The sequence below is a fragment of the Corapipo altera genome, unplaced genomic scaffold, assembly GCF_003945725.1.
Source record: "Corapipo altera isolate COAL_440 unplaced genomic scaffold, ASM394572v1 61281, whole genome shotgun sequence".
Lineage (NCBI taxonomy): Eukaryota > Metazoa > Chordata > Aves > Passeriformes > Pipridae > Corapipo > Corapipo altera.
Genome location: NW_020884921.1, coordinates 5,586,007 through 5,598,707, shown reverse-complemented (window position 1 = coordinate 5,598,707; position 12,701 = coordinate 5,586,007). Strand labels below are relative to the sequence as shown.

Below are 12,701 nucleotides of genomic sequence, written 5' to 3'. Positions count from 1 at the left end.
TAAAAATCAGAAAATTGCTTCAAGATAATTAAAACCATTAAATAAAAACTTCAATAAAATTTATGAGTTAAAAACTCAGAGTTATTGCCTTTACCTGACATACAAAGAGGGAACAGTAGCACATATATCATATCAGAATAGACAAATTATCTTTTCTCACTCTCATATAGAGCAGAAAAATGAAAAAATTATCATTCAGTGATTAGGCAAATTTAGAGATATCTGCACTAAAACCCAGCATAATCTCCATCTCTTTTTGTACTTAATACTGCATATGTGCTGTTATCTACTTTGGGGCTGCTATTCTTAAAGAAATGGCATTGTTCTGATTTAGTTAGTTTCCTGTAAGTCTCAGAATTTCCCTTTCATGTAAATAAAAGTATAAATTAGCCATATTATTTAAACTATTTATGTTCTATAGATGAAGACACTTTTTCCAACTGTATTAAGATATTTCTATAAGAATTCGTATCAGAGGAACAGTACAAGTACTAACTGGAAAAATCTTGTTAGTCATTATATTGGTTGTCATGATGAAAACTTCACAGAGTCAACTGAATTCTTATAGCAGCTCTCTTTTCCAACGATGTGTACCTTTCCTCTGTGGTAAAAACATTACACTGCAAACAGACTACTGACCTGTGAATTGGCAGCTTCCTCAGGAATAAGCAGCATAGCAGACTTTGCTTTTCCTAATATTTTAGGCACATCCTTGGCACTTCCCCTAACTAGGCTTACATTAGTAAGTTCCAGAGTAAAATTCAAGCCCGGAAAAATAAATGCCTTTGAGAGAGAGAATTTAATTAAAAAGGTAGAAGTGTAATTCCACTACAAACATGTTAGTCACCAGTTCAAATAATTCAGTAACAGAACGATCTGCAGATTTTGTTCTATTTGCATACAAAAACCAGCATATTCAAGTGTTCTGTTGATTATGCTTCTTAAAAGAAATACAGTTAAACCATCAATATGGTGAAGGTGATCCACCAGCAGTTTGCTGAAGTCCGAGTTTGTAGAGCAAAATGTCATAAGTTGTATCTAACAGAGTGGGCCTTAGCTTGTCCTTAGTATTAAAAATAAGTAAGATGGATGTAAGAGTATGTAAGTGTGGATCTAAGACTGTAATAACAATAACAAACAACTGGGAAACACAGAGAACTGCAGGTACATTTATCTGCTGCTCTGTGGGCCGGTAATGACAGATCACCATCTACAACCCAAAAGGGAAACTTGAGAAAGTATCTGCATACATGTAAATAATAAGATATTGAACCGATAGTAACACAAAGCAATGATGTAAGGAAACAAAAAGTACACACTTTGTGTGTACACAGATGCATAGCAGTGATTTTGCAATTATTATCAGAGAATGTGTTATGTGAACCCCATTCTACTCAATAAATAGGAAATTCATAACGCAAACTGTCTTTTCTACTTCTTCATAGTGGATGTTAGTGAGAGTTTAGTATGTTATTTGTATTATGACAAAGTAGATGAAAACAGTAGATAACACAGGAGCTAAAACACACCTCATTGCTTATTGGCACTCTTTTAACTCCAAAGCTGGCACCATCTTCTATTGTGAGGAATCCCACCTCATTTTCAGGTTCAACTAGTGTTTCCTCATGATGAGACATGACATGGTACTCAACCATCACTTCTCCAAATGCCCCAGCATGCCGAGTTACATTAATTTGAACATATCGATCCAGGTTCTTCTCTACCAATACTAACTGCTGATCAGAGTACAGGGCAAACACTCCGTAAGGATCATCATTGGCAAACACTGTGATCTTTGAAATTCTTTTCTCTTGGTCTATATCTGCTCCACCTTCCACTGAAATCAGCTGCACCACATAGCTCTCATCCAGCTCAGGAATATCATCAGGTAACAGGTAGATAATTATCTCAGCTGTACTTTGCTGGTCAGCAATGACAACAGAGCCCTCTGTCTCAAAAAAGTCACCCGTGATGTCAGATTCACTGTGTATATCCCAGTAAACCTGAAATGAGTATGGAAAATGCACAAAACAAAAGGAAGCAAAATTACCTGCAAAGTTAGAAAGCTGTATATTCACAATTCAGCATAGACAGGATATGGAACTGACTGCTATTTAATGCAATTTGGTTTAGGTATAAAAATAAAAACTGGTTTAGGCATAAAAAGAAGCAAAAAGATTATCTTACAAACAGTGTGCTATTCCACTAACAGTACTATTAAGATTTCCTCTGTCTACCTTCAGAAGATTTATATAAAACTATACGGAATCTCTGAACATTTTAAAAAAATTATTTCTATTTTTACACTAAAATATCCTTGCTGGTTTTCCTGTTTCCAAGATTCCTCCTATCAGAAAGGGATGAAGAACTTTTATTAAACACAGCAGATGCATCTATTAATTGGTTAATTTATTTTTCATTTAAATGAGTTCCTGTTAAAACACTGACTTCTAAAAAACTTCAGGTAAAAAACATGTGAATGATGGTTCAAAAAAGTTTGATTTTGGCTAAAAAAAGTAAATTGTGATGATCTCAAAGAAAGCTCACTATGAAAGTATGGTATCCTTTTCTGTCATCAAAAGCAAAGCCTTTGCTAAATTCACTCTAAAAGGTAACCTTTCTAAAATTAATTTGAGAAACAAGCAACAGAAATTTTTCCACACACTGATACTGAGGATGATTTCAGATAATACTGTTTATTAGTAAAAGAGTGAGAATACCGTTATGTCTCCCACAGTGCCTAGAATTCGTTTGACAAACAGCGTAATATTTTGTGGCCCTTCATCTCCTGTGGGTTCTGTATAGTTATTCTCAATTAATGATTCAGGAGCAAACTGCACAACTCCATTGGGATCACCAAACTTCTCTATCTGCAAATAAGTAAACAAGCATACAAAAATTAGAAATGTAGTGTGAGTTGTACTCTTGTTCAAACTGTTCATATTTTCACTCCTAGATGATACAAGGGCAGGTATCTGTTAGTTCAAAGAGACAGTAGAGAAAGTTTTGAATGTCCCCTTTTCAGTTTTCAATCTCTCTGTCTAAAGAAGTAAAGAATAAAGTTTTATTTCAAATCTCATATCTCCATATTTTGTTATTAAAGCAGGAAATGCTCAGGCACCTTGAGCTAGTGTATAGAACCTCTTCTAACACTATGAATTTGTAAACTCAGCTCTACAGGAGAGAGCTTATCCACATCCATCTGTGTGAATTACTAGCTATAACATGAATTTCGGGTGACCTGACTTACTGAGGGGTTTGTGGAAATAGGAGCTAATTCCCTTAGAGATCAGATATTAAAATAAAAATGCAATTTCTAGGAAAGATTTTTTTTTCTAGGGCTTCTTAAAGCACCCTTATAAATATTTCCTTAGTTGCAGTACCCCTAGAGCAGCAATTTGTTTTTGACAACTCTCTCTGCCTTCTCTCACAAATCTTTGTATTTCTTTTGCACTGTGAAAAGTCAGATTTTCTCCTTTCCTCTGAAGAAGATGTCAAGAGGGATAACAAACAAACTGACATGTAGAAATGAGGGCACAATCCACACTTCCTCCAAACAGAATCACATTAAACCACAAATAAGAGACCAGGTCAGGGCTTTTATACCAATTTGTACTGACAGATAGATCCTTTGCCCTTTTTCTCAGAAGTGAAGATGTAGCAATACACCACATTAGTACAAAGGACAAAAAACCCAAATGACAAACTATGTAATCACTGCGGTTAATTTTTAAACACTTTGTGAGATAAATAAAAATATCAAAAGAAATCTCTGATGAAAGAAGAGCAATAATGACTTACTATTAGTGTAATCCTGCTTGCCTTAGAATCTATTTCTGTTTCACCTTTCATAAGGCTCAGTCTAATAATGAAGGTCTCCTGAACTTCAATTTCTTCATGAGGATGGATTTGTAGATTAATAGTTCTTTGACCTCCCTCTCCTTCTTCAAAATAAAATGATCCGTTCACAGGGTCACCAATGTCACTATTCAGGGGAGACAAAACCTCTTCTGAATTGGGTCCCAAGATGTCCCAATTAATCTGTGGAAGACATCAGTTTCAGATTCAGAGGGGTGATATATTATAACAGCACCCCAAGGGGAGAAATGGCAGAATACCACAAGTACTTATATCAGCCAATCAGCTATGTTTAAATCTTTGCTGTTAATACAGAACACAAAATAGTCAAATTAATTTTATGGGTCAAAATATATAAGCCTTTGGAAAAATAAACATGACAATTTAAAAATGGAAACTTTGAAGCATTAGTTAGTTACAAGGTCAGTTTATTAAATTCCTGATATGAGTAATAGAAAAGAAACTAAGATTTCATCAGCATGTAACAGGAATCACACAGGGCAGTTTCAATTTCCCTCCCTTTTGTGATTGGTTTGGCAGAACTGCCCACATGAGCACTCCAAAACCATTGCCTGTGAAGTGTGATATCAAGATTAAAAATGACAAATATTTTCTGCCATAAAAGTTTTTAATCCTGCAAGTTATAATCTATATTTCTTCAGCCTGATTAAAAGTGATAACATTTCCAAAATTTTCCACAAATTAGACTGCTTTTGAGGAGGTCATATTCAGCCCTTTGCAATTATTATTTTGATAATTTAATTGTTTTACACTTTTCTCCAATGACTTCTAGAAAAAGTCAGAGAAGACCGATGCAATTTTTTTATGAGAAGAGGAGGAGCTCATGGCTTTTAATGCATATTTTCCAGTCATTTGCCCAGAATGTGAAAGGCCTGCCTTGTCTCATATTTATACTTTCACTTCGTCAGTGGCCTGTATAAAGTAAAAAAATAATCTAGAAAATTTATAGTAAGCAATTTCCTGAATTAAATTAAATTAGTGATAGTGCATGTAGTTAACCATATTTTTGATGGGATTGAGAGCTAGTTCAAAACAATGTAAACAAGAACATAATAAAGGAAAGCAGGAGACGAAAGAGGAGTTTAGAAGGGTAACAACATTTTGTTAAGCTACAATGATATTCAATTCATGTTTAATAAAAAGCCGTAATTATCCTATTAGAAATCAATCACCAAGGAAGCTCTTGAAGGAAAATGCAAGAGCTTTTTGACCAGAAAATGTTCAGTCTTTGACAGCCAGGGCCCACCTGAGTCTCCCCCAGCAACCTTCCAGTCCTTTCCAGCACCAGGGACACTATTGTGGGTGCATCAGGGTTGGGAAGATTAATTCGGCTTTGGTTGAGAAATCGGATGATGCCCTGGGGGGAGTCACTTTTTGCAATGGTGACCTGGGTTACCAGGTGAAGCCCCAGGACTGCCCCACCAGTGGCTCCCGTTAGCTGGATTTCAAATTGCTCTGCAAATTCACTACATGGAAAAAGAAAAAGAGATTCTGAGACATCCAAGTGAAAAAAAAAAAAATTAAAACTGTACTTAGTAATACAATCATGCACCCAATTGCATCTGTTTAAAGGAATACAGAAATCATCTCTGTAGACATAATGTAGAAGGTTTCTCCCATTTGTATAGAATGGTGATATTAAAAAACGCCCCAATGTTCTAATTTCTATTAGTGTTAAGTTAAACAACAATATAGAAAAATATTTTATTCTTCACAGCAGTACTGTTGACAGCCAAAATTTCTAATAATCTAATTAAAAACTGTATTTGATTGCATAATGTTTGACAGAAACTATGACACTATAACAGCTTCTTTTTTTCCCCTTTGAACTTAGGTGATTTTTTATCTTTGAAGAAATTTGTTTTTCAATTCAGCTCGCACACAGCTCCACACATAGACATATTGCATACGCTAAAAAAAGATTTATCAGAAGTAAACTGTTGAATAAATGTATGAAAATTTCATTACCTTTCTTCATCATTTATAATAGAGATATAAATAAAAGACTGGTTCTGTCCATGATAAAAAATTACAGAATTATTATGGATTATATAGTCAACACCATCAGGAAGTGCAGAAATACTTCGAGAAAGAAAATCAGCTGTGACATTGCCGTAAGTTCCATGCTTTCTCACCACAGGAATCATGATTAATCCAGCATCCTCTTCCACTGCAAAAATAATTGAGAAAAAGTTACTTAATTTCAAAATTCATGCCATAGCCTTATCTTCAAAACCACAGTGAAAACCTGAGGCAAACTTACCTTCTAGAAGGATATACTGTGGATCAAATTCTATGATGCCTTCGGCATTATCACTTTTTGCAATAGTGATCCGTACTGTGGAGATATTTCCTATTATTGGAGGCTGATCCACCTGTAGGCCATTTTCTTTTACAGTAAAATCAAATCCACTAGCAAGGACATAAAAAAGAAAATTATATAAAAATACACTTAAAAATTCTTGTGAAAGTATTAAGGTGTGTACATGACAATTTGTCAACTACCACAAATACTTTCATTGTCTGACAGTTATTGCTGAACACATTTTGTCACATTTTTTCATATTATTATGTATGCAAAAATAGTAGCTTATACACAGAAATGCGTAACTTTTATTTGTTCTTTCTCATTTTATTCTAATTTCTTGCAACTTGAGAACTTGTTTGTAATGTATGGACTTCAAACTTTAATAAATCTTAATAAGCAATATCTTTATCCTAATGTTAAAATAATTGGGTTAACCATATATCCAATTTCTATTATGATTACAACAAGAGCATTCTTAAAGAATTTTACAGTAAAACAGAAGAAATACAGTAATGACTTTATGTAGGTAGATCAGAATCCAAAGATAGTTCTTCTGCTTGTAACCAATCAACTGAGAATTTTATCTTTACCTTCCTTGGAGTTCCACTTCTGTAATCATAACTGAAAAATCTTCAGGACCTTCAGGAAAATCATCATCATGAATTTCAATCAAAATCATTTTACTCTCCTCCTGTGGTTCAAACACCAATTCCCTAACTGTGGGAGTGAAATCCATTCCCTCCTCTGCAGTCCCATTTATTATCTGAAACCAAAGACGTACTTTGCCATAGGATCCCCTGGAACGCACAACAGTGATGTTAACCTGAGGGAAAGAGGACATTTTCTTTAAAAAATGGCTTTGTTTTCTGTTACAGTTGGTTTTAGCAGGCTGTTCTAAAGGGACCTTTTCAATGGTAACACGTAACAACAATTTGATTTATTAAGTACACAGTACATGAACCTTAGCAGAAAGCCTTCTTTCTCAGAGTATTCCAAAAGCTGCAGACAATAATTCTGGAGACAATTTATTTTTTTTCGAAAGTTGAGCATAATTCTAGTAACAATACTGATATCTATCAGTAATTTTACATAAGAAGGAATTTTAATCTAATACCCATTTTTCTTCTTCCATTGTTAGCAACAGTTCCCGGGAAAATGCAAATTCTCCATATGGATAATCACTGGCAGCCATGGTAATATTTGCTGTGCTGCTAGATTCATTTATGAGTCCTCCACCACTGATTCTGGTTAGTTGAAGCTGGTAGTAATGCTTCTCCTCAGGACGGTTGTCATCTACAACCTGGGGACAAGCACCAACAAAAGCTAAAAGGCTTCAAACCATTTCCAGAGATAAAGATATAACTAATTGCTAACTAAGATTCTAAGGAAACAAAAGTAAGTACTTGAAATAGCTACTGGTGTAACATCTCTCATATACCTGTATTAGAACAACTGCTGCAGACTGCCTATCTCGCATGGTCAAGGTCCCCGATACCTCAGTAAATTCTGTGTGATGAGGAGGTGTTATATTCCAATATATTACGATCTCCCCAAAAATCCCTGGGCCACGTACGAGGCTGCAGGTAAGAACATAAACACAGATTTTATTTTTACCTTTAGTATTTAATCTCCAATCTAGAGAGAGTAAATCATAATGTTGTGCATTAAAGTAATGCTATTAGCACTGTGAAGCTTGAGTTTTAACATACTTGATCACTCTTGAGATCATTAGAATTCCCTCTTTAGGCAGTAACATTTCTGAAGTTTGGGCAACATCTCGAGCTGTATTTTTACCAAGAGATCCTTCTAGTTTCTTTGCATATATAGCCAAAGATGGAGCCTCAAAATTGATTTCTCTTGGTTCCATTCTGCTTTTCCAGAGAAAAGATATGCAAAGCAGAAGAGAAATTGGGCTTTAGGGTAATGCCCAGTGGCAATTTGGTTTATAAGGCAGAAGGACACTAGAATACCGCTGTGAGATCTTCTGAGAAATGTTTTGTCTGCTACTTGTCTAAAACCCTACACATAACATCTGACTTGATGAACTAAGTCATGGTAAAGATTTGTCTGCACATAAAATGATCTCCCACATGATCTAAAACCACCTGCAGCACAAGGCCTCATTTTGTCTTTTGGGCTTCTTGTAGCAGCACAAGAAGCTGTTCCGTTGTGTATATTTGCTGTTTCGCCAATGGAAAGTGTCATAATCCTTTTTTCTAATGGTCTTAGAAGGTATGGGAACATCTTAATTTCTTCCCCTTGTTTTCAGTTGACTGAATGAAACAATAGCTTCTTGTTTCCATCAAAACCGAAGTTCCCACATTGTTTATTCTAGACAACCCAGCAATGTACTGAAATTCTGTTCAAGCACAAATCCCAAATTGAATTCTGGAAAGCACAAAACACCTTGAAATGTCACTGATTCCCTTGCCACTTTGTTTTCATTACGATCCTCTTTCCTTTAACGTATCAATGTTAAAGATGCAAATTCTGCTAGAAGAAAACTATGTTATAAATAATTTGAGAGGAATATTTGGACCTTCCTAGTAATACTGAAAAGACACATACATAGTATATTCTGCCCTTCTTTAAAACCAACCATCTAATTTTAAAAATAGTTCTGATTATAGAAGTGATGGTGAAATTGAAATGCAGCATTTGATAAATTCTTGCCAAATATGGAGTCTCATAGCTTTTGAATTTGAGTTGTTGTCCTTCTTTTGGAAAAATGAGAGATGTACCCACCTAATAAGAGCAGTTCCATTATAATTTCCTGAAGGTTCTCCAATCAGAACATCCTTGGACGAACAGGCTATCCCAACCACTCCAGAAGCTCCTTCATCTCCCAAAATAATGATAGTTGCAACACCTAAGAAAAGAACAAAGCTTCTCATGGTAAATGACAACTATCCAATGAGCTAACTTTTGTAAATTTTCTGACATGAGTGGTTAAGACTCAGCTTCACAGAGGGCCCATGGAACTCTCTTTGATTTCTTCAGACGAGGAAACAACTTAGGGAAAAAGACTTTCAAAATTGCTACCAAATAGCTGTACACAAAACACTTAAGTACTGCAGAATAAAATAATATGAACAGATTTAGAAGAGTTCTCAAATGGAATATCTCCAAATAGAAGATACTGAATTAATTCTTTACCATTTACAGGAGATATCTCTGCATCACCAGTAGAGATAAGTTGAATGGTAAATGTTTCATTCCCCTCCAGGAGACCATCTTGTATTGCATGCAAAACAATCAGCTTCTGGGATTCAGTCTGCATCATGTAAAGACCAGAAGATATGTGTGTACATTAAATGAAACTAAACAAAGTATAGCATTATATATATATATATATAAAAGTATATATATATATATTTATAACATTTGTTGTGTTAAGGATGCTTGACATATTCTCTAAAATTTTGTAAATACTACATTTTTGATCTGGCTGAAATGTTTTCTCATAGATTAATAAGTAGCAAAAATTGTCTCTCAAACATTATGTGCCACCCTAGAAATACCCTGGCTATTTTCAACTCAATAAAGAATGAAATTACTTTGAAATTATATTTGTATTGACCTTCAACCGAGAGGAAACTCTATATACAAAATCTTTTCCATCAGAAAGTGCATATTCAATAGCACATGCACATTCTAAGGATTAATACATTATTGGGATTAATTAGGTTGCAGTAAATTTCTATCTAGTTCCCATGCTATGAATGATAGCAAAACTTTACCAAATACTGGTGGTCTTAAAAAAAAAAATCTATTTTCCAGCTGATTAAAAGTAAAACAACCAGAATGTCTATTTATTTAATGTAGAACAGCTTTGTTCAGAGTGAACAGACTATGCTTTGTTAAAACACTTCTCTTCCTTAAATATCTTGAGTAGACAATAAAAGATAAATAATAAGATAGTATCAGTATCCAATATTTGATTCCTACCTCAGAGTTTTAACGTGCTATGAAATATAAATCAAATAACACTGTCCAGTTTGAAAGTTACTGAAGTGGGTTTTTTTTATTTATTTTTTTTTTAATCTGCAGATTTTGAGCATTCATTTATCCTTCTCACCCTTTCAACACAAATTTTCTTTTTCAATTGCCTGACACTGTAATCTAATAAATGTTTCTGTAATCATTATTCGCATTCAGTACACTTTGATTCCTCTTTCTTTTTTGTAAAAAAAATTGAGATTTGAAGAGCCTACCTTCCTGATGATTACATTGTGGTGCCTTAAAAAGAGTATGTCAGCTTTCTTTTACTGCTTGAGAAAACACTGAATACTGCTAACTCCACGACTTCAAACTGACCTCTTTCTAGAGTATAATACTTAGTAAGCCCCTACTTCTATAAACATCTAAAAACAACCATGCAAACACACACAAGTAGAACAAAGTATTTATAAATCTAATAATAAATAGTTTATAGCAATATCAGAAATACCTCATTGAAATGAAGGGTACCATTTAAAGGAGTCAGATCATATCTGGCTGCTTCCTCAAGAATCCATAATACTTTAACTGCTCCTTGTCCTCCTTGACTCCGACTTACAGTGACCAAAACAACTCCAGCAGAGTCATCAGGTGTCTGAGGTTCCTTCACTGTTACCTGATGGAGAAAGAGAAGGAGAGTGTGGTAAAGGCTGTATCAAAAGGCACTGATACCAAATTTAGATAAACAACAAAAAGCTTTATCAGACAATCAAAAACAATGAGAAAAGTGAAAATGAACAGGAAGATAACAGATGGAAGGAATGTGTTGAATTCTGCTAGCAAAGATTAGTCACTCAAGTTATTTCTGTATGCCTTATGATTCAAAACAATTACAGACAATGAGTCACCAGCAAGCACAGTACCAGCAAAATGAAGAGCAGAAGCACTGCAAGAACTAAGATGAAATATGTTTTGTGATTTCTTTCCAAACTTTACTTTCCCTAATGCAGATTATTATAAAACCATTTTAATATTCAACAGACCACCAAAAATCATAGCTGGGATGTCCTGAATTGTTAGTATACTGAATTAAATTGACTCAGTCATGCAGAAATCTGTATTTATGCAGCAGCACTTTCACTGTTATTAGCATATTATTACCAGACAGCCAGATGAAGACAAGTACAAGTATCCTTTCAATGAAGTCATGTCTTCAACTGCAATGAAGGCTTACAAAAATCAGCTATGTATTAGTGACACAAACCCACTACTCAGCTTTAGCAGAAAGGACTGCAATCCAAATCAAACTCACATTCTTTTCTTCAAACCCAAATACTCCAACAGGGGAATCATTTGGTGGAATAGCAACAGTTACCACGGTGTCATTCCCAAGTCTTGCACCACCTGTTACCCTCACCAGGGCAATCCTGAAAATCTCAAGGAATTCAACTTCACTGTCATCTATTATTGTGATTTCTATTTCTCCTGTAGCCTGTAGAAAAGTTAGAAAAAAGCAACAAAGTTTCATTTATAATATTCTGTGAATTGTTTGAAAAAAAATTGAAATTTAAAATAGGTAAATAGTATCGAGTAAAAGATAAACAGACATTTTTCAGTTGTTCATTTTTCTTCTTGTACTCTTACGTTCATAAGAAGAAGATATAATTTCAAGGGTAGTTTTTAAGTCCATCATTGTAAATCTTGTATGTTAAAACCAGTAGACTACTCTGCTTTGGTACTTAGTAGAAAGTGCAGGTTGAACATACTATACTTCAGCCAAAATTCTGCTCACTAAGTATATCTTCCTATTTGTCAAAGATCAGTTATATTCACTCGAAATCAAAATCTCTCATTTACATTAAATATTCTCAGGTGCATCATGAAATTTAAAACTATATGTAGAACACAGCTAAGAAAACATATAGGCTTATTCTGAGAATTTATAGAGAAAATGGATTATGCTACAAATTCCAGTGTAACAGGGTTGTCCCCATTTCTGGAAGTACCAAAGGCATACAAGCCTACTTGGTCAATGCTTACGAATATTGTGTTTTCCATGTTAAAGAACTGAAGTGGGCAGCACCATTCATACACACAAGGTCATAAATAAAATGTTTTCAATTAAAAGATGCAAACTCTGCTATAAGAAAACAGCTGAAACTCTTAAGTTGGTAACCCAGAGAAAGCTAAACTCTCAGCAAGTGCATACCTGCCCCTCTGCAAATGTAAGGTTTCCAAATGATGGTGTGAAGTCTTCAAAGCTGGCAGTTGAATGAATGGCTTCCCAGTACAGAGTTACTGACCCAAACCTCCCAGCCTGTCGAACAACTGGAAGTTTCAGTACATTCTGTGGTGGTGGTACCTCATAACCAGCAACAGCTCCAGTGATATCCTGTAAATTCAAAAATAAACTGCTGTCTCAGGAAACTTTTTTTTTTTTTTACATTGACTTGCAGTTAAAAACAATAAAAAAAAAGAAATACATAATTCCTTGTAAAAGGTCTAGATTTAGCATTGACCTTGCTTTGACCAAAAGTCTGGATTAGATGACCTCCGGAGGTCTCTTTCTATTACA

The 12,701-nt window shown here is 34.6% G+C and overlaps 1 protein-coding gene across 2 annotated transcripts in view; it reads right to left on the bottom strand.

The window, feature by feature from the left end:
- ADGRV1 (adhesion G protein-coupled receptor V1) overlaps window positions 1-12,701 on the bottom strand; it is a 271,306-nt gene that overhangs the window by 156,735 nt on the left and 101,870 nt on the right. For both annotated transcript variants that reach the window (XM_027656816.1, XM_027656817.1), the window contains 15 exons: window positions 12,336-12,518; window positions 11,439-11,618; window positions 10,638-10,802; window positions 9,344-9,461; window positions 8,933-9,056; window positions 7,626-7,764; window positions 7,302-7,487; window positions 6,778-7,010; window positions 6,143-6,291; window positions 5,848-6,049; window positions 5,126-5,345; window positions 3,802-4,041; window positions 2,721-2,870; window positions 1,530-2,003; window positions 640-783 (listed from right to left, as the gene is read on the bottom strand). In XM_027656816.1, coding sequence (XP_027512617.1) covers window positions 640-783; window positions 1,530-2,003; window positions 2,721-2,870; window positions 3,802-4,041; window positions 5,126-5,345; window positions 5,848-6,049; window positions 6,143-6,291; window positions 6,778-7,010; window positions 7,302-7,487; window positions 7,626-7,764; window positions 8,933-9,056; window positions 9,344-9,461; window positions 10,638-10,802; window positions 11,439-11,618; window positions 12,336-12,518 — 2,907 coding nt within the window. The remainder of the gene's footprint in view (window positions 1-639; window positions 784-1,529; window positions 2,004-2,720; window positions 2,871-3,801; window positions 4,042-5,125; window positions 5,346-5,847; window positions 6,050-6,142; window positions 6,292-6,777; window positions 7,011-7,301; window positions 7,488-7,625; window positions 7,765-8,932; window positions 9,057-9,343; window positions 9,462-10,637; window positions 10,803-11,438; window positions 11,619-12,335; window positions 12,519-12,701) is intronic.